The sequence below is a fragment of the Fundulus heteroclitus genome, chromosome 16 (assembly GCF_011125445.2).
Source record: "Fundulus heteroclitus isolate FHET01 chromosome 16, MU-UCD_Fhet_4.1, whole genome shotgun sequence".
Lineage (NCBI taxonomy): Eukaryota > Metazoa > Chordata > Actinopteri > Cyprinodontiformes > Fundulidae > Fundulus > Fundulus heteroclitus.
The window spans coordinates 28,449,219-28,471,647 of NC_046376.1; the positions used below are offsets into that span (position 1 = coordinate 28,449,219).

Sequence of the window (22,429 nt, forward strand, 5' to 3'; positions counted from 1 at the left end):
CGCTTGTGGTCAAGGTGAGACATAAAGCCAAATATTTTTGGAGGTGTTTGTTTATTTTTGAGCCTGTCATGTACAATGTTTGACATTAGTTGATCAGAGACAATCCACCATGAATGCGATCTTTTGCACCCATGAGCTTATGGATCCGCTCACCTTGGCAAACCACAGGAAGTCTTGGATTATGGAGGTGGAGCAGCACTGGATCTCCACCAGCGGGATCTGATCCTCAGCTGTCACCAGGATGTTATCCTTGTGGTAGAAAACAGTGGCCAAGTACACGCCCCTGGTGATACAGAGGACATTTTCTCTCACATTAAAAGGAACAACGAAGGAAATCAATGAGCGGTGAAATTTTCAATCCCTGTTATTGACAGTTTGTGTGGCTTTCTGATGATTTTTAGAAAAACGAGGCCTTAAGAAGCTTGGCTTTTTCAGAAGCTTAATATTTTCAGGTGATCTCTCTTTGCTTATCTTTAAGCTCCAGTGCAGAAGTCCTAATGTGAGAATTGCTCTTTTCACTCTGTGCTATCTAATGCCATCCCATTTAGCTGCCCTGTCTTCTTACTCTCAGGCCGCGGCGGCACAGGCCAAACAGACGGGACCTACCTTTGTAGGAGACGAACAAACTTGGTGGCAGACTGGAAAAGTTGTTTGATGCCCCGAGACATCGACAGACGCTTGCTGGGGCTCGGCGACTTCGAGCTGTCTGTCGAACATGACAAGAGTGGAGGAAAATCTGTTTTTAACCTGCAAAACTCACCTGCCTCAAAGGCAATGGATGTTTAACCAGGGGCCGATTATTGCACCGTCAAATCATTCTGAAGCGTACTGGACTAAACACCATTCGGCAAACTCAAAATATGATACTGACATGCTGAATTTCTAACAGATATGTGACCTTTATGATGTTTTGTTAAGGAGAAACAGACGTGTACACGCCACCTCTTCATGGCTTGTAGAACAACCTTAAACAGAAATACCTTCAAGTATTCGGGTTCTGTGTGACTTGATCAGTTTCTCATATTGTGTTGGTAAAAATTTGACCCAGTGGTCTTCACAGCGTTGCTTCAGTGCTTGTATGATGCGGTTAAAGCAAAGTTTCAGCAGTTGGTTCCTAGATTTTAAAAGTCGGGGTGAGGGGTCGGTTCTGATGTGCTGCGTTCGGGTCTCTCCATAGATGGTGCTGCAAATGTCTGCTGCGTAGAACATTTTGCAGACCTAATTCATGCTGCTATATTCTTCTGGCAACAAGTCCTAACTGTTTAGTTTTTCTGGGTTTTTTTTCTAAGCGTCCTGTCCCAAACTTTAGTGATTAACATGCAAACTGAGGCAAATTGATGACTGCTTAAAGAGGAAAGCGCATCGGGGATACATTAGTGCGTCAAGACGACCGGCGCATTTCATGCTTGTTGGACATCAGCTTGCTGAAGACCACCAAGACAGAACGGATTACTGGATCGGACAGATTTATCAGGAGCACTGATGCTTCTGAGCACAAAACGTTTGAAAAAGATTCACTGCCAGTGTGGTGGTCTGTTAGAAAATAAGCGGGTTATATTTTGTTAATCTGGTGATCGGGCATCAACAGTTGCTCCTCTAAGGTTATTGCTGATCTCTTAACACTTTGGCATTGTGTTAACGCACACCTCAATGCTCCAGAGCTACGAACCGCTCTTAGAGGCGGTGGCCACACAGACAGCAATTTAGCAACCTAGCGCAGCACCTGTTCCACCACATTTCAATTTTGGCCTCATCTTTGTTGAATAAATGACACCATTGCTGTAAATAAAGGAATTAGTTCTCATTAGTTTTGTCAAAGCACAATTTAAAAGAACATTATTCTGTCCATTCATCAAATGCATCATGTGTAATGAATGGAGAAGCTCCTCCACTCTTTTGGTTTCATAAGAATTGCAATTTGAGGTTAGTACCCGTTGAGTTATTTAAGAAATTGAAAATAAAATACTTTGATTTAGGTGTTAGGGTCAGTGTAACATTAGTTCTCAAACAAACAAAAAAAGTATTTCAAAATAATCCAATAGACATAACCTTTTTTTTTTTTTTTTTGCTTTTTGTTCTGCTACAACCATAAACAACCTGCTACTAAATTTTGTGCAATAAAGCAGCACTTTGGGTGGTCAACATGACTGGAAAAGCACTATATAAGTTCAGTCCAAATAACCTTTACCATTTACAAATAAAAATCTGTGACGTGTCATTTTTGTTCGGCTCTGCCCTCGAGTTATTTTGACGTGTGTCTCAATGTCATTTAGAGGATTCAGGTTCTGCCTGTTTTTCTATGCAAAAAAAGCTAAAGCTTAGTCAGATAATTCTCAGATCCTGCCACAGATTTTCAGTTGCCTTTAGGTCTGGACTTTGACTGGCTCATTAAACACGCAGGTATGCTTTTATCTAAACTATTCCATTGTAGCTCTAGCTGTACATTTAGGATAGTCATCTGGCCAGATGGGAAGCGTCACCCCGGTCCAATTGCCTTGTGTCTAACTCCATCCATCTTCACACCAATTCTGACCATCTTGTCTGCCCGTTACTATAGAAAAATATCCCCACAGCATGATGCTGCCATCAACATGCATCTCTGTGATGACGATGTTGTTCAGGCTAATGTGCAGTGTTAGTTTTCCACCACACGATGCTATGCACGCAGGCCATAAGAGCACCTTTTTTCCCGATAGTCGCTGTGTTACCCACTTTGCGATGCTCAATCACATGAAAACCTAATAAAATTAATTAATGTTCTTGGTTCTAATGTGCCAAAATGTGAAGGAGTTAAGTTTTGCAAGGCAGTTACCAACAGTAGATGTATCGATAATGTTTTTTCCCCCCATAGCAGCAGTACATACATTTGCCAGCTGTAAGAACTTACATCGCTAAATGCCCATTGTTACCTATATAAAATCCTCTGTAGTGGGATTCTTTGGCATCTTCCAGCAGTTTCCTCACAAGGCTCTCGTGGTTTCTGAGCAGCGACTTCACACCGACGCACTCTCTCCAGCCTGCACAAGAAAGAAACAAATCATCTCCTTCATGCAATTAGGAGGGGGAAAATCATTCAAAAGGCAAGAATTATTTTGCTGCCAAGTCCTGAGTGCTGCTTTCTCTGAAAGATAAGGAAGCGCGCGTGCTTGCATGACAAAACACCAGCATGCTGTCTCTGAAAGTTTCCTCGTCGATCACTTCTGAGCTTCGCCGTAAGGTGGATGCAAATGAAATGAATCTAATTGCCATTGTTAAATACTTCAAATACTTGTACTCCAATAAAAAAAAAAAAAACACTGCGCAGCATTACTGGAGGAATAAACTGGAAAGGAAAAGGCTAGTAAAGTGAGCAAGAAGGTGGGAAGATTGCGAGCCCGATTGAAACTCAAGGGAGCATGGCTGCAAGGCCCGTTGATTCACAGTGACATCCCTGATGCTCCATGTTTTAATAATTCACACAATCTGCCAACCTTCACTTGTTTCACGTGAAGCCGGAAGTCAGCTGAATCTAAAATTTAAAACATTGCTCCAAGGACAGAAATGCAGAAATGATGATGAACTTTTGGTCGTGTACTGCAGTTCCGCGTACTCACTGGAGGGGGCAGCGCTGACCGGGGTGGAGCACTGAGGCGGGCCCCATCCCTTCACGTTGTAGGCACTGGCTCTCGCATAGTAATGCACTCCCTGTATTGGAGAAGCACCAGAGTGCCAAATTATCACTGTGCATTAAACTCGTGAATCAGCCACCTCAAGACAAAGAAAAGACAAAAAGCTCTCCTATTATTAATTCATCTCGTTAAGCATTAAGCTGTGGGAGAGCGTTCTCCTGTGGAACGTGGCTCGATAAGCCATAAATTCAGCCCATGTGTGGCTCCAGACTTGCTGCATTTGCACTGTATGATTATATCTATGTGTATTTTTGTCAGCAGTGTTCGTGGGTGTATGTCCGTGCTGCTTAACTCACTGCTGTCAGTCCGTTTATGATATAGGAGGGATTCCTTGTTTCTGTAACCTGGGCTGTACCCAGGATCCGTTTGAAGCTGGCCGAGGTGCTCCACTCCACTGCGGAGAAGAAAAGGAAAACTGTCTCACTGACAAAATTCTCTCTGGCTTTTGCTCAGAGCTCCAATAAGCAAGAACAAAGGACTTGAGTATTTACAGTTCAAAGAACATGGGCTTAATCTACTCTTGGCAGAAGGATATAATGCAGCTGCAGAAGTAACGCCTACTCTGGATGCAGGAATAAAAGGCTTTTTTTTTTCTCCTCGCCAGCTTGGCAATGTGTGGGATTCTGATTTTATTGAACTGATACAAGACTCCATCAAACGCTTTTTTTTTTCTGTTTTTGGTCACATTCCAAATTATTTTTATCTCTTTCGCAACCCATCCATCTGTTTTATACAATTGGGGTCAAAATAAAGAACATAGTACAACTGACCTGGTCTTCTCCATGTTCTAAAAGGATTTAAATCAAACATAGTTCATACAAATGCACACAACGGATTCCGTTGTGTGTCGATTTATTAAAAACGGGTTAGCCACTCAGCTCACCCTTGCTGCAAACACAGGATTTAGGAGCCAGACGTAGCAGCCACATGCAGTGAATTGGATCATCGGCAAGCGTGGCCACCTTTATAAAAGCAGTTTTATCCATTTTCTCCTCCAGAACACACAGCTGTGTTTTGACTCAATGCCAAGGCAGAAAGACATCAGCAAGAATCACTGCTGTTAATTAATCTGGGAAGAGTCATAAGGCTGTTTCCAACTAATTTGAACTTCATCATTCTACATTAAGACACATTACTCACAACCAGTAAACATTTAAGACAGTTACTACTTTTCCCAGGAGTGGACATCCCAGCAAATTCACCCCAAGGTAACACTGTCCAACGCTGAGATAACGGGCCTTAGTCAAATCTTCAAGTTTGATAAAATATGCAAAAAAAAGAACACATTTGTGCACATTTGTGAAAACCACATCCAACATATCCGTGCAGACACCTCATGCCAACTGTCAAGCATGGCGGTGGCGGGGTCATGATACGGGCTTGTGATGGAGACATAAGTTCTGGGTACCTTTTGGTCATTGAGTCCACCGAGGATTCCACGGCATACTGTATCCAGTATTTTAATACGGATGTCACCAGCGTGATCACCTCTGTAACAGCAGGACTTTTGGCAGTTTTGCCGCTGTGGCGCATATAGCCATGTGTTAACGTCTTGCTAAAGACATCCAAAATGACGAGGGACCAGTCAACCTGGGAATAGTTCCAAGCAATCTGAATTCCGTCCATTCTTCTACAGCGAAAGAGTTTATGGATAACTGGAAAACATTTAAGAAAGCTGCTAATTTTCCCAGGAGTTTACATCCCAGCACATTCACCTCAAGATCGGACCATACAAGGCTTAGAGAAGCTGCAAAACACCCAAGGGTATTATGAAACCCTGAGAGCCTCTGTTAACATCGTTAATGTTAAAAGTTCAAGACGTTCCAGTTATAAAAAGATTTTTTTTTTTGGGAACGGATGAAGGAGAAATCCCTCGTCTGTCAAAATAATACGACAGCATAACCTAGATCAGGAAGTTTTGTATCTGAATGAACCACGAGACTGAATGTAAAAAGGTTTGCCTACGAATCAGTGAGACGTCGGGCAAAGATCAAACACAGCAAAGGACACCTTTCAGCTGTTGAAAATAGCGGCGGAGTGGAGATAATGTTGGGTTTGTTTTGGAGACACACAACCTCGGGCGCTTTGCAGTCACTGAGTCCACCATGAACTCCTTGGTGTTGAAAGAAACGCATCTAGAGGTGCAGCCAGATTCTGCTGATAAAAGGAACTCGATCCGCTGACCACCATCAGGTTGGCGACCTATGTAAGGCAGGCGATTTGGGAGCTGTCATTAACAAAAGAGTGAACCAGTACGGCTTGTTTAGAAGGGTTTCCAAAAGAAAGTTTCTTCTTTATAAAAGAATATCTCTGCACTTTGCCTGCCAACGTGGCAACCAAGAGAACCACAAGTCTTCTGAAATACTCTCCTTTAGACAGAGGACACAAAAACATGTTGTCAAACATGGCAGTGGCAGAATGATGACCACCGTTGGGCCTAGCCAAGGTGAACAAGTTGTTTTGAACACCCAGCAGCTGTTCTTCTTTGTAATCTTTGAAAGCTAATTTGACCTAATTTCTAATCAACACTGACCTGTATGTAACTGCATTCTTTTTTAGAGCTGTTTGACTTTTATTTCCTGATAATCAGGAGGTGACCTGACTTGGTAATTTTAAGTAAAAAACCTATTTATGTTAAAATTTGGCCTTGGCACTTATTCATTTATTTGTAGCCAAATCAAACCCATTGTTGCACAATAAAAGGAGCCAAGCAACTTGCAGCCAATGAGTTGGCCGTGAACTCGTCTGCATACCACAGTAGACTAGATCCAAATGTGAGGTCATCTGCCTGTCAACTAAAGCGTGGTCCAAACTGGATCATGAAGAAGGCTTGGATCTCAATCCTCCACGGAGGCAATTTTACACCAAATAGCAGAAAAAAAATCAAGACGTCGCACCGGCCCAGTCAAAGTCCAGGCAGTGAGGTGTCTGATGTTTTTCCACACACACAGCTTCTCTGTTTTTGCTCTGTTTTGTTAAACAAATGACTTTCTCCTGTGTGTTTGGAACATTTCAAGTTAAAATATATTTGTTCTGATATCCTTCAGAATTTAAAAAAGGAGCAATTTCCTTTAACTCTGGTTGTATCATCATTTTTCCCATCTTAATCGCGCCACCTACCTTTATAGCGGGTGATGAGCCCCATGGTGGTACCCTCTGGCTCCTTGATCACTACGCATAGGGAAGAGGTGCTGGTTACCAGTAAAGACACGTGGCTGGGAGGGCCTGGGAGCTCTGGATGGAACAGTTAAAGACAAAAACTGCATATTTAGCACAAGCTCAAAACAAAACATGCAAAACTTGCTTAAAAACATAATTATGACAATTTACTGTATGTTAAAAAAGATTAGATAAAGCAGCCAAGAGCCCCATGGACACTCTGGAGGGGCTGCAGAGAGCCACAACTCGGCTGGGACGATCTACTGGCAGGAAACTATTATCAGAAATCGGGCCTCTATGTGGGAGTGGCAAGAAGAAAGCCACAGTCGATAGACGGCCATAGGAAGTCCAGATCCGTCTTTGAGGGCGAGAGACCAGATTTGAGACCAAAACTGCACTTTTTGGCCTTCATGCAAAAACTTTCAGAGCCAGATCCCTAACTCACCGTCCCCACAGGGAAACATGGTGGAGGGAGCATCCTTTCTTAAGCCGGACCAAAGAAGGTGGTGAGAGTTGATGGGTAAAAAGATGGAGCTAAATACAGGCCGGTGCTGGAGGAAGGGCAGCAGAAGGGTTCCCTACCAGAGAAGCAAGTCTAAAAATACGGCCGCTGCAACAACGCATTGTTTTAAATCAAAGCATATGGACGTCTTAGGATGGCCCAGTCAAAGTAGAGCCTGAAACGCAATTGAGAATCTGCTGAAAATGTTACAGACCTTCTCCATTTTTTGCTCCACGCAACTGGTAGTTAAACCTGTCTTGGATGTAAACGAGCAATTTAATGTTCTTAGATCTCACTAAAACCAAAATAAACCTTCGTTTGAAGCTTCCCACGGTTCTGGAACACCGTGGGAGCTGCTCATTATCATCCCCGCCTGTAACCGTGCCTCAGACTTTCACCTCTGCGATCAAATGCAACCGTGCTCTGCCCACCGAGTCTAGACAAAGGGATTTACAGTTTGCTCACGCTCAGCAGTGACCTGGAATTGAATGGATTCCCACTAAGTCAAGCACCTTAGGCCACATTTCATGTATATTTTAGATTTTAAACATTCAGCCAACGTTCCCCTTCCCCTGGGTTTTGTAATAAGAGTATGCATAGTTTCACTGCACACAAAAAAGAAGACCCGGGGCCTTGTTCTCCTCACAAGTGTGATTATAAAACAGCCAGGGAAGAGATCTGAAGATCTTTGAAGGAGGAATGAAACAAGTTCTAACTAAAAGCTGGTAATAAACACATATAATAACATAACAACTAGAACAGCCCCCGCAACTGATTGAACCACTGAAGGGAGAAACAGAATGAAGACATAAATGGGGTTTTTGTGCGAAGTAAAAAGCACAGCAGCCTTGAGAAGCTGGCCTTTTGCGGACTCCTGCTCATAAATCTGCCAGCATCGAGGTATTATTCGATCCAGACAGCCAGCGGAGGGAGAGCAGGGCACGGCAATGAGGATTTGGGCGGCGTGATGACAAGGGACTCGGCTGGAAGTTCAGATGAGGTTACAAAAGGAAAGGAAAAGAAGGCTAGCTTTTAGTGAAAACGTAACAAAAGAGCTGAAGAAAAAAATCAGTCAAACTTAAAACAGTGGGATGACTGATCTCAGTGGTCTAGTCGGCACTCACGGAGGGGCTTTGTAGATTAGAAACGGAGCGAAAGCGTCTCGTTGGCTGTTGCTACGCTTTAAAGACAATTTCGCATAACGATTCTGTGTCTCGTTAAAACATCCAGCTGAAGGTTTTCTGTGATGCATTTTTAAAAGCTTCGCATCCATCCCTTTCCAGCGGAGTCACGCAAAAAAAAACGATGCAGCAGTGCAGAATTCACATCCCACATCCTGCACGGCTCAGACCAAGAGCAGCTAATGCTGTTTTTGGCGCTACCTTCTTTCTTTTGCAGGTCTGCTACCCCTGCTCAGCTGGAAGAGTTTGTGCTCGTGCAATCGACAAAACAGGGGACACACATTAGCGTCACCTTATCGGCCTGTGCAAGTCAAAATAAATGAAAGGCAGGGGAACTGAAGGTTAGCTGCTTTGGTAATCTCATCACGTTGCTGAAAGTGCAGGAAAGACCAGGATATCAGTGTAATTACAGCAACGTGCCGAGCCGAGTGTTCATTCTTCTTAAGCTGGTTTACATTTTGTCGTGTTGCAGCCACAAACTTCAATATATTTCACTGGGGGGTTTTGTATTATAGGCCATGACCAAGTGGAGCATAGTTGTGAAGCAGATCGGAAATGAGGTTTTTCTTTTTACAAATCAAAATCTGAAAGGTGTAGCATCCAGTTCAGCCCCAACGTCTGAGATTACAGCTCCTGGTCTTTTTGGGATATGTCTCTACCAGCGTAATCTAGAGATTAAACTTTTACAGTCTTCTTTGTAAAATAGCCTTAGCTCAGCCACCCCAGAAGCATGATGCTTCCACCTCCGTGTTTCAACGTGGGGGTTGGTGTGCTATGATAGTTTTCGGCCACATCTGGTGTTTCCCATGTAGGCCAGGTGGTTTAGTTTCGGCTCATTTTACCAGAGCACCGTCTTTCACATGTGTTCCCTACATGGTGCGAGGCAAACTGCAAAAGAAATTTTATTAATTAAAGTTATTTTATAAAAGGCCAGATTTGTGGAGTGATAGACTAATAGTCGTCAACAAATTCCGCCACCTGAGCGGTGGGCCTCTGCACCTCCTCCAGAGCTGCCATGGGCCTTTTACCGGCTCCTGAAATTTGGTCTGGTGCCGTGGACAGCCATGTCACAGCAGGTTTGAAGTTGTGCCTTATTCTATCCATTCTCAGAGGACAGATTGAACCAGATGACATGTTCAAAACTTAGGATATTGTTTCATTACCTGACCCTGCTTTAAAGTTCTCCAAGGCTTTCTCACTGAACTGTCTGTTGTGTTGTTTAGTTTTCATGATGCTGGTTTATGCTTGATGCTGTTAATAGAACAGCTGCATTTATACTGAGATGAAGTTACCCCTGAGTTTGTTATTTACTGATGACTTCTGAAGGCAACTAGTTTATTTAATGGTACCACAATTAAGCTAGAGAACCCGAATGCAGCGGAATGGCACCGCCATTTTTGCAATCAATTCCAAAAGTTCACACCGGAAGTCTAGTGAAATTGACTGTAATTCATGTTGTTCATGACACGAGTAAAGAAAACAACAAAAATAAAAAATAAATAAAGGTACTCCCAAATTCACAGGAAGTCGGCCCAGGAAGTTAATGAATCCACTGACTTCAGGTTTAGGTTTTCTTACCTTTCTCTTGGTATCCGCATATTATAATATCCAAAACTTCCAGTGTGGACTTCTGGCATTGATTGTAAAAATGGCAGCGCCCGGTGCCTACAGTACGCTGCCCATCAAATTAAGGATGCTGAATATAAAAGCACGGCACACTTTATAAAAGGGTAAAATATTTTTAAAACAATGTATTCTTCCTCATTCTCCATCAGAATTAGTAATTACTCTGTTTTGGTCACGTAAACTCTTCCTGAAACACATTCAGGTCTGTGGCTGTAACCTGACAAAATGTAAAAAAACATTCAGGGGTCTCAGCACATCTGTAAGGCGCTGCAAAACGTTCTGTGCAAATTACACCCAGGGATCTTTTTGTTTGGTTTAATTTTTTTTTTTTGACTGCTATTTTTCGATTTTTTTCTTTAGCCTATTGGGATGCATTTGATTGTTGTGGGACATCTTCATTTGCAAATGGAGCATGGCGTTTTATTCTCCTGTTTAATAAAACATGAGCATCAGCAATGTTCCCTGGCACGGTGTCTCGTAGCAGGATTACTGGTGAAGGAAGTGTGCTTTCTCTCACGCGCACAGGAAGAGCGAGGAGCATGCCTTAGAAAGGTGACACTGACTCATTTGCATAGTCATGCTGAATGAGGCAAGAATGTGAAGTTAGATCTAATCCATTTTAAGGCATGAAGGGGTTTAATGAACGAATAAGAAGACAGAACATGAAAACATTTTAGGGTGGAAATAAAAAAATCTGCTGTCTTTAAAAGAGCAAACAAGTTTTAAATCTTCACAGACCAAAACTAGAATTTTGGTCTTGATGGCTTCATAGCTAACAGGGTATTTTTAGGGGATAAAACGCATTGTAAGGGTAGGAAGCAGCAGGGGTTCTAGACCAAACTCACCAGGGGGTGCTACAGTTGGGCCATCTTTTTATGGGACCACAGAACAAAGGAATAAAAAAAATATAAAACAGCAATATTTCAGCGTTTAATGTGTTAAGTGAGCCACAGAGTCAAAAAGCCACTTGTGGCTCCGGAGCTGCAGGTTGCAGACCCCTGATCTAGCAGATGAATACTGGGATCCTGTCTCAATACGGCTGAAGCTAAAAGTGCAACACCCTAATTTTTAAATCACTGTTAAAGCAAAGCTGTAAAAGCAAAAAAATAAAACTGGTCCAGGGGACCAATCAGTTACAATATCTGTGCCATCATAAGAATTTTATTCAATATTATGTCTTCAGTATAGGGGCCAAAACAGGAGCCAGGACACGATCTACAGGGCCACTGGCCCCTGTCTAGAACCGCTCATGGTAGTAAGGACTGTCTCGGTGCTTTGCAAAACTATTCACACCCCTTGAACATTTTCCCATTTTGTAAACTGTAATGTGTTTTCTTACAAATTTTATTTGATAGCCCAACACACAATTATACATAATTGTGGAGTGGAGGCAAAGTGCCATTTTCAAAAATGCTTATGATTGTTTTACTTTTATATTCAGAACTACATAAAATCCATGCACCACCGACACCAAAACTGGGCATTCTGGCTTTTGGTAGAACTGACTCTTCACATTTCCTGAGCACACCATTCCTATGACATGCTGTGGCTGGATAGATGAAAATACAGGGCAGTCCTGGGAGAAAAACTTGGTGTGATCAAAGCTTATGTGTAAAAATGGCCTAGTCAAAGGCCAGACCTAAATTCAATTGAATACATGTGACAAGAAATGAAAATGGATATTCACAGACTCTCTTCATTCGATCTGACTGAGTTTGTGCTGCTTTGCAAAGAAGAATGGGCAAAATGTCAGTGTTTTGATGTGCAAAGCGGTAATTACAATTGTGTCTGTAAAAGGTGGTTCTCCAAAGTATTGACTCTTGGGGCCGATTATAAGTGCAGGTCTTTACTAGCATTAAATTCTGCAAACCATATATCCACTTTGCATTGATGCTTTACTTTATGTCGCATAAAATCCTGAGAAAAACACACCCAGGTGTGTGGATGTAACATAACGTGACAAAACGTGGAAGAGTTCAAGGGCTAGGAGTACTTCGCAGTTCATAAAGTACTACAATCTGACCCGACAGCACTGACCTGTGTTCTGGAAGTTCTCTCTCATCCGGCAGTACAGCTGCAGCCGGAGTCTCCAGAGGCGGGCCTGTCTCTGGACCTCAGCCTGCGCCTGGGGGCCTGCTCCTGTTTTTCTGGCCAACTCCGACTTCCTCTCCTCCACTCGATTACTGGCCAGATCCACCAGGGCATCCAGCTTGAGCCCCCAGTCCGCTGGCCGGCACACTGAGAGGTGAAGCACCAGAGGCAGACAGTCAATGTACGAGACTTATTAGGTAAAAATGAACCCCTAGCTATTTTCATGCTCTTTTTGACCAATTAAATCACAGAACTTACATATAGGGTTATGTCTGGCTCCTGCCTTTGTCAGCACATGAAGAAGAGGGGAGTTGTGGGTAAGTGCCGCCACATCCAGCGGAACCAGACCCTGTTCGCTCACTCTGTTCACCCCTTTCTCTTTATCTCTCTCCCAGTCCTTCTCTTTCTTCTCTCCTCTCTCCCACAAGCTTGTTCCTCCTCCTCCACAGCTGGCATGATCTTTGGACAAAAGGGTTTGCACAGCCACAGTGTCCTCATTTTCCACCGCCTCCCACAGGGTCTTGTACTAATGGGGAGAAGGAGGAAGGGTGCGCCGCCAAAAGGGAGCGTAAGAAAGAGAAAGAAGGTTTAGATGTCAAAAGAGATTTATTTAGCAAGGTAGAGGGAGAAGGGAGTCGCAAAGACTGAGGGGGGAAAAAAACACAAAATCTATAAATCAAAGCAGCCGAGGACGACAAACTCATACGCTACCTTCATGAGATAGAGAAAGCTTGGGAATTGGAGTTGCTACTGAATAAAATGGTTACCGTAGATGAAAGGAAAGTGGTGGTGATCTGTTCAGAAACGTTTTCTTTTTCTTTTTAGTCCAACTCTTTATAGGGGAGATCATGCTCTCTATTAGGGCTGCGCAATCTATCCCAAATGTGTCTTAATCACAAAATCACATATCGTACTATGCATATCATAAAGAATCGCTTGAAGCGCAGTAAGTATAAGCACCCTGCCCCTAATATGTTTGGTGACATCATGTTTGATGCAACAAAAATGCCTGAGAAGGTAAAGAGGTGGTCCGGTTGATAAGCAACGACAGCTAAGTTGTTGCATTGCCAAGACATTACGAGTCGGGCAGAGGCAACCTTTTCACTGATGGAAATGATGAATGTTGTTGTTTTTTTAGAAGCGGGATAGACTAAGCATCTCATGTTTACGTTTGCTACGATCCTAAAGCAGAGAGACATTAATGCTTTACCTTTTTCTGTATTTATCACAAGCCATATCATTAACGCAACAATGACTAACATTATCGCATACTCTCTATTGCAAACAGTCGAACGTTACGATTTTGTAAGCCGTTGCTTCTTGGAAACAACCTGAAATACGATCCACCGAGCAGCCAAGGTCGCGCAGATGCAGCAGACGTAGTTATAACTCTTCACCACAGAACAGGTCAAAGCCACAACGCTTCGTGCAAGCTCCTTTGCATACACTCAGCTCAGTAATAGCGCAAACACTGCTCGTCTCGTCGTGAGCTTCTGGAGAATCAGCTTTGCGCTTCAAAACAAATGCCAAAACGGCCCAAAACATGCTGACCATCAGTTACTCTACCTAAAGGTACCAAAATAATACGGTTCCAGAGAGAGGTTTACGTAGTGTCACTTTAATTTGTAATTTTCTAATTATACTCTGGAAACTTTGTTGTGGGTGGAATGACTCATCAACAAGGTTCCAATAACAGTCTTATTGGAAAACAAAAACAATATACAAAATCTAATTTTCAAATGACAATTTCATTTAGGGGGGGGGGGAAATCAATTCAGAACAACCTGGCCCTGTGAGAAAAAAGTAATCGGCCCCCCTTGTAAATTGGAAAGTTGAGGTCAATTTTCACCAGCTGCACACCCCGGCCTGATTACTGCCAGACCTGTAGAACCAGGTACCCACTTAAACAGAGTCCATTTGACAACATGCAGAAGGCCAAAGGCTTTCAAAAAGCAACACATCATGCTCCAGTCTGAAGAAAATTAAAGAACAGACGAGAGTCTAAGTCACTGACCTCAGTCTGTCTGGCAAGGATTACAAAGCTACGACTTCGGGACTCCAGCGAACCAAAGTGAGAGATGTCATGCACTGATGGAGAAGATATGGAACAGCAGGGTAAACCTTTCAGGAGCAGCCGGGCGGACAGAATTACTCCAGGAGCACGTTAACAATTCATCCAGGAGGACACATAATGACAAAGAACAGCAACTTAAGCACTGCAGGCCTCGCTCGCCTCAGATAAGGTCTGAGTTCATGATTCAACAATAATAAACAGACTGGGCGATCACTGCATCCACGGGAGAGCTTCAGAAACCACCGCTGACCCAACAGAACACCTAGGCTCACCCCATATAGCTAAGAAAAACATCTTGATAGTCACAAAGACTTTAGATAAAAGTAAGACTTTTGGAAAGTGTGCATCCCATTACATCTGGCAAAAAACCTAACAGCATTTCAGAAAAGATCATCATATGAACAGTCAAACATGGTGGTGGTTAACATAAATGGTGGAGCCACGAGTTCAGCCCGAAGGAGAACATCAGGCTGTCATTTCGTGTTGCTAAGGTATGGGTAACCTTGAGTAATAAAGCGACGGTCCAAAGCACACCAATAACTCCACCTCTAAATGGCTAAAAAAAAAAAAAACCTGAATGAGGGTCTAGTCAAAGTCCGGACTGTAGACCCGAGAAAATGCTGTGGCGTCACATGAAAACTGTTCATGCATGTGGCTGAATTAAAACAATTCAGCAAACAATGGCCAAAATTCCTCCACAGCCCAATAAAATTGTTGCCCGGTGGTCAGAGCAGGGTGTATGTGTCCTGGCAATGTTACAAGCCCCCCCCGGTTCGAATCCCACAGACTGCCACTCTGGGTCCCTGAGCAAGACCCTTAGCCCAACAAGGCTCCCCGGGCCCTGCACAGTGGCTGCCCGCTGAAAGGTTAAAAAAAAAAGACACGTTTCATTGCAATGACAAAATAAAGATTTTCATTAGATGGCAGTTGGTGTCGCCACGTGTGGCACAAGCAATCATTAGTTTAAGGGGCGATTACTTTCTCACAAAGCCCAGGGTGAATTGGATAGCCTTTTTTTTTGCTCTATATGTTTATGAAAATAAGTCACACACGTTCTCAGAAAACAGTAAGGTATAAAACAGCTTCGGGCTGGGCTCTTTGTTGACGCTACATGTGGTTCGGTGGAGTAGAAGGCAAGGCGTGAAGAGAGTGCGAGCGTCTTACGGCTTCTGCAGGCCTGCTGGTGCGCTTGGGTGCATCCACCGCCGCGGCAACGGAGGACTCTCCTCCCCTCAGCCTGACGGAGAGGTTCCTGTAGATTCGTTTGGGTGAGACGGGACCCAGAGAGCGCCGGCGTTGAGGTGGGTTCCTCATGGATATGGACATGACAGAGGAGACGAGGAGATGGAGAGGAAAAAGGGCAGGCAAAAGGAGAGGCGGGGGACAGGAGGAGAAGGAGAGTAGTTGATGACAATGTCGGGGGGGAAAAAAGATGTGAAACGTTAGGGAACTGCAGGAAGAGTTAGAACTCTGAGAGCAACAACGGGGGAGATTGACAAAAGTCGGGAGAAGGGTGAAATGTAAGGGGTGAGAAAGATGGGAAACAAGAAGAAAGTAAATAAAACAAAACAGTGAGTGAGGCTAAATGATTCTTTTTTTCAATGAAGACAATTTTCTGCTAACTTGAGTGCTGAAAATTGGCTGAGAGCTGTTGAGTGAATAAATGGACACGGGTTATGCCCGTTCAAAGTAGATGAAAAATGCCTTGAAGGATTCAGCTTCTGCCTGTTCTTTTGCTTGTTCTCCTCTTACCTGCTGTTATGTGACCAGGGTCTCCTTTCCTCTCAGAGCAATCTCCCAACAGACCGAACTGTCACTTTTATTAACCGAGAATTGGAAAAAAAAAAATCCCAGAAACACATAATTCTCTCTCACTGTTACGAACTTAAATCTGTTTTGTATTAGCAGCTTCAGAGCATAAAACGCTTTGCAAAAACCCTCCTGACCTTTTTCACATGTTACAACCACAAACCTCGGGGTTTTATGCAACGGTTCAATACAAAGGGGAACGAACGTGATACGTGGTTTTCTTAATTTTTTTCTATTCATTGCCCCTCTGATATCACCAGGAAATTAAAATCCAGCTCAGCCAGTCACTTTCAGAAGTCAACCTAATTAGTAAAAAGTCAAAAGATTGTGCAATTTATTCCCAGCATAGAGCCAGCTTCTGTTCTGATGGCCTCCAACCTAGTTTCTCTGACCCAGAAAACATTAAAATCTCAGTTACAGGGGAGTCCTGGCCATCCTGGTTAGAGAACATTACAGAACAAACAGCGTCGTGAAGATGCAGGAACACATCAGACAGGTCAGGGAAAAATGCTGTGGACAAGTTTAAAGCAAGGGTTACGCTAAACCATTTAGGGGATAAAGCAAACATTAGGAAACGGGTGCTCTGGTCACGTGAGATTTCCTTTTAATCTATGCAAAAAGATTAATAAATAAATAAAAAAACACCACATCTCCACAGTGAAACATAGTGGTGGCAGCATCATGCTGTGGGGATGATATTTTGTGATAGGAAGCTGGTTAGAGGTTTGACGTTAAGATGGATGGAGCTAAATAAAAACAGCCAAGAATGGGGCGGAGGCTCACCTTCCAGCGGGACAACAGACAGCCAGAGTTAGGATGGCGTGGCTCACATCAAATAACTTGTGTTCATGTGTTGGGACTATCCAGTTCAACTCCAGTACTAAAGTTAATACAAAAAGTTTCAAAAAACTGATATTCACAAAAGCTTTCCAATAAAATCTGACCGAGCTTGAGATATTCGGTGAAGAACAATGGGCAGTTTTTTTATTCTCTAGACGAGGAATTAGATTTTCATCAAGAAATGTTTTCCAAGTTCTACTTCCAAATGTTTGCCATGATTGCCCTCTACCTTCACTTACGTACCACTGTATTGTGACCTATGACATCAAATCCCTGTAATACACGGACATTTATGCTGTGATGTGACAAAATGTGAAAAAGTTTAATGGGTATGAACAAATTCGTAACAGTAATGATAGTGCAGGATGGTTTGAAGCCATGTGATTATGATTGGGTTCTGGTGCATGGTCCCCCCCCTACCCACCACCCCCTTCAGTCAGCATGTCTCTTTTTGTGACACTGTTTTTCTTTTCATCCTCTCCACAGTTTGGAGTCATTTTTGTGTCGCTTCGACTTCATTTCAAAAGCCTCCCGGCTAGAAGAGCGTCTTTCTAAAGGCGGGACATTCACAGGATGTCAGATATGAATAAGTGGATCTGTCACCATCGTCATCTCATCTCCCTGGGGAACCAAGTCTTTATGCGCTAAGTGGGGAACTGTCCTTGGGAGAAATCAACTACTCCCGCGGTGCATTCTGATTTAGCCATAATGATACCACACCCCCATCGTGCCTGTTAACCCACGCCGTGGTTCAGTAGTCTGCACAGTGCATGCACTGTCGCTGCGTCTGGATGCAGGAGTGCAAGGGCCTCATCGAGAGCTACTGGAAGGCCTTGTCTCTGTTTGTTTATTGTGTCCTACAAAACTCACCGAAAGTGCTGAGGAGACATTAGCTGGAGGAGATAAGCTCGTGTTTAGTGTTTGTCTTTCAGATAAAACAAGACAAAGGAGGGTTCTTAGAAACTGGAAGCTGCCCTTTAGAGAATACGTGAGCAGGGTGCAGTGAAACACTGACCTGTGAGGGGAAACACACCACTGATCCACTGTGGTTTTTGTCAGCCTCGCAACTCTAGGCGACGCTTTCTTTTTTTTTCTCTCTATAACCTCTGCAAAGCTCTATGACGCAGACCTGAGAGTGTCGCATGTTTGCAAGCGGGCTTTCCGGTTTGTCAGTCTGCGAAATGCAGTGGCTCTCGAGCTCTGCAATGAATAATGCTGTTTAATCCCACAGGAAGTGACGGTGCACAGTCAACTGTGAGAAAGGGTTGGATCATAATTGATTGATTTATGCCTAAAAGTAAGTTTTTAGACTGAATGGATTGTCTGTTTGAGGTTAATAAAGGGCACGTAATGGTAGCAAAAAGTCCCTTGCATCCAAACCAATCTGTAGTAGTGATTCTGATATGGTTACCTGCCCAGGGACCCATAGTGTCAGATGTTTGCTCTAAAGTGCTTGAAAACTAAAAAACAAAAAAAGAGTCTATAAACCTATAAATAACTTCTGTGGTCAAAGCAACTTTTCTAGAGTTTGATTCAAACCCTAATTTCCAGTCATTAGAGAGAGAGCATTCCCTGTGTTGTGCACCATGAAGCAAATATGGCCAACAATGCTGGCGCTAAGCAACACTTGGACCATTTGAACAGAAAAAAAAATGCTTCGCTAAACAGAGGTTCTTTAAAACCCAATTTGAAGATTTGTGAAACTTTATTTCTGTTTGTGAAATCACAAAAGATTAGCTACTTTAATGTCTTGGCATCAATACAACCTACTGATTGTTTAATTGAGGCAATTTTGAAGCTAAACGGAACTGGATTATTCCTTACTGCTTACTGATTATTTAAAGTGCAGTTTCAGTTTGTGAAACCTATTTGTGAAAAGAGAAAAGCAAGTGGAGATTCTTAATGTATCTAAAACTGTCTTCAAATGTTGTTATCTCCAACTTCTGAACCAACATTGGACACAGAAGAAGAGGCAGAAGATGGCCCAGAGTTGTATTTATGCAAGAACAATCAGCCATGATGTTAAAAAAAGACATATTAAGTAAGCAACTCTATTAAAATATCATCTTAAAACACACTATTCTGCAGGGGAAATGACATTTGCTACATAATTAAAGATTTTTATTGACCAATCACACCCAGATGGGTCTCATTTCCTGAAACCAAACAAGGGGAGATGAGTTACAGACTCCCCCCACTTCAGAACTAAGACCTGGCATTAGATGGGTGGTCATGATGATCAGCGTAGCTTTATCAATGATCTGGATCAATATCCAAAACCACAGAAAAATAAGTTATTCTGGTTTCAGGATGTATGGTTCAGCGCTATTTCTAAAAAAATTCCTTAGAGTAAGCACAACGCACTCTAAATAATAAAAATAATAATAATAAAACACCAGTTTAGATATTTTTGTTTTGGTATATTGCATTTCAAATTCAAAATAAATTATCATTAGATTTTTTTATATGAAAAAAAAATTACTGAGATCAACTTATTATGATAGGTAATTTATTTAAACAAAATGAATGCTGGTCATCATGCACAGTCACCATTTGGTATTTGTTTAGTTGAGGTTGTTTTGTATACATCTTTTTTTTTGGGACAAATCAGTTCTGTCCATTGAGGGATGTTCATACCAACTATGAAGAGTTTTATACTCACTATGAGAGCGTGTAATACCCATTTTGACAAGAAACAATTTAAAGAGATTTTTTTACATTCCACTGCCTTCTACTTTAGGGAGCTGTATGGCCCCAGAAAATAAAATGTAGTAGCTACGGTGGTGCAATATCACATGGCATGTAATTGCAATGGTATTACTGAATAAATTATCATAGCTAACCAACATTTTCCTGACTCTATCCTTTTTTCCCCCCCATCTTAATAATGACTCCACCATTTTCTGTTATCTTTAGTGTCAGTCATTAACAATGTACTTGCGGTGTGAGCATCAAGAGCTGTTGGCAGTCTGGTTAAGCCGCCTAAACGTGTTACTGGCATGCACACTTTTAATGCATGGTACCTAAAATTTTACTTTTCTGTTATTGCGTCCAAGGAAGCCATTGCAGTTGACATAATAAAATATTGTGATTTAGATTGTGATTCTGATTGAAAAATAATCTGTGTTATTTTATAAAGTCAACTGGCCGAAATGGGGACCAGAACCCATGCAGTTACATGTGAATAACACTAATAATACATAGAGCTCAGTATTTTTAGATCCACATATCTTCATAAGTAATGATAATAGTTAAATGCATCTAAAAATGAAGCGACATGCTATGATTTTAGCACGTCTGTCCGAAATTGCTTGTTTATAGGATTACAGAAGTAGATGAAGACAATGTCTTGGTACCTAAGGTTCAGGGGGTGAACTGAGGTGGAGCCTTAAAAATCTGTCAGTAGGAATTTTAGTTGATTACTCCACGTACAACCAGATTCAACACATCGCATGTTGCATCAACTGGTCCCATCAGGGTACTCTCTAACTCTAACACCGCCATGGACCTCTGTGGTCACTTTTGAACCATTTCCATTCTTGCATAGAATGACTTGTCACTACTGGGAAACCCAAGATGACAGATATTTGTTATACAAACACTGGGAAATTGTGAGAATGAGATTCAGCTCACAGGGAAATGCTGTGCTGTTTTTTTCTTTACATCTCACTGACTAATCAAGGATTTATTGTTGAGTGAATGAGAGCAATGTGCTCGAGTTCACCTGCACCATAAAGTGATTATTACAACTTCTGGGGTGAAATAAGGCTCAGATCAGGTAATGGAACCATCTGTCTCTGAAATTTAACATTCTATTTGAAGCTACGAAGGAGTTTTCTGGTCTCATGATTTGTACACAAACCCATTTTACATCAGTCCTCCGGTTTGTGTAGGTAATGCAATTCTCAGAAAGGGGTCGGTTTCCCTGCGTACAGCTGCTTCTCTGTGAATATGGTGCTTCATTGTTGTTCCAGCTCCTTATTCATAATATGACGCTTTTGGTTACCTAGAAGTTGCCATTATAACCTGACCCATGTCTTGGAGTGATCATTGTTGGTTAAATAGTGTTGAAGACAAAAAAAAAGTCCTGTAACATAATCCAGTTGTTCATGAACTGAGTAATGAGGAAGTTAAGCTCTGTAGAGACGATTTTGAACCACTTTTATTCTGACAATCAACTTTTTAGAAGTTCTTAGAAAAAAAAAATTTCTTTTTTTTTTCTTTTTTTTTATCATCATAGGCTGCAAATTTACAAGAACTCTTAATTTCCCTCCAGGACCTCACTCACTGACTGAGAAAAACTTGTTTCGCTTCAGATCAACAGTTCATCCTTAATTTGCTATTTAATGGGTGAAAAAAACTTTTGCAATATACGGGTCTGATCTCCAACTTTTGATGCTCTTGAGGCAAGAATGAAATTCTGAGAACGTTTAAAAAAACTTTCAGACCACACTTTCACCAAACAAGGTCAGGAGATCTTTCTGTAAAGCAGCTCCGCCTTTTAATACCATCGTTATTATGATCCTGTTTAACAATCCAGCATCTCTTACCGTTGAGTGATTGTTTTCACCCGAATCGGCCTTCTGTGCGGCGCTGCAGCGACGCTACTACGACATAGTTTGATTTGTTCAGAAACGCCAGCCCGCTGATCGGATAAAATCCATCGCCTCGCCAAGTTTGCGCCGCAGACTGAGAGGCGCACCTGACCGTCAGAGCCGCCGGGGGACCGAAGATTGTCCCACTCCCACTCACGCGCGCACGGTTTTCCGTGCTCCGCCCACTTCCTCAATTTACGTCTTTAGAGTTAGTTATGCGTAAAAAAAAAAAAAAAACAACAACAAAAAAACACCTTGAGATAATGTCAGTCCTCTATGGTTGTTACAACTACGGATGCCCTCTTGTTAGCTGGTTTTAATGTCCAGAGCTGAACTTTTTTTGTTATCACTTGATCACCTGCTGCGGTTTCTATTGTCAGATTCCTGCGATTCTGCAGCGTTCCGCTGGGGGTGGGGGTGGGCGGCCTGTCTGCAGCCCCTATTTATAGTGCAAGACTGCCTTGTCACAAGCAGACAACCAACGTCTGCTTGTGGTTACGTCTGAAATGTCAGGACAAAAACCTTGAAAAGTACAAATAGATGAATGAAACAGTGCTTCCCTGCAGTTATTGCCGCCCTTATGAATTTGTTGGAAAGTTAGTCGGCTAGAGAGCATCTGTGAAGAATATTTTCAAGTCTGGACTTTGACTGGACCATTCTCAGACATTGATTTACTTTGCTCTAAACCAGGGGTCTGTGTGAGTCACATGGATCACTGGTGTCCAAAGTGCGGCTCAAGGGCCACTTGCAGGCCTCTGAATGATTTCGGGTGGCTCTCATAGTTCAAGCATTTAAAAAACACATACACACATAAACTACTCTTAAAATGGAAAATGCAAGACACAAGGTTTGATTTTGTATCAGTCATGTTTTCTGCTTTTAAT

General features: G+C 42.4%; 1 protein-coding gene across 1 annotated transcript in view; it reads right to left on the reverse strand.

The window, feature by feature from the left end:
* Positions 1-21,675, reverse strand: part of LOC105938065 (ankyrin repeat and fibronectin type-III domain-containing protein 1) — a 29,637-nt gene extending 7,962 nt beyond the window's left edge. The window contains exons 1-10 of the mRNA XM_012879681.3: positions 21,501-21,675; positions 15,466-15,771; positions 12,486-12,753; positions 12,174-12,374; positions 6,789-6,902; positions 3,965-4,062; positions 3,594-3,684; positions 2,910-3,017; positions 607-706; positions 154-283 (exon numbers count right to left, since the gene is read on the reverse strand). Of these exons, the coding sequence (XP_012735135.2) occupies positions 154-283; positions 607-706; positions 2,910-3,017; positions 3,594-3,684; positions 3,965-4,062; positions 6,789-6,902; positions 12,174-12,374; positions 12,486-12,753; positions 15,466-15,627 (1,272 nt within the window). The 5' untranslated portion in view covers positions 15,628-15,771; positions 21,501-21,675. The remainder of the gene's footprint in view (positions 1-153; positions 284-606; positions 707-2,909; positions 3,018-3,593; positions 3,685-3,964; positions 4,063-6,788; positions 6,903-12,173; positions 12,375-12,485; positions 12,754-15,465; positions 15,772-21,500) is intronic.
* Between the last annotated feature and the right edge of the window lie 754 nt (positions 21,676-22,429).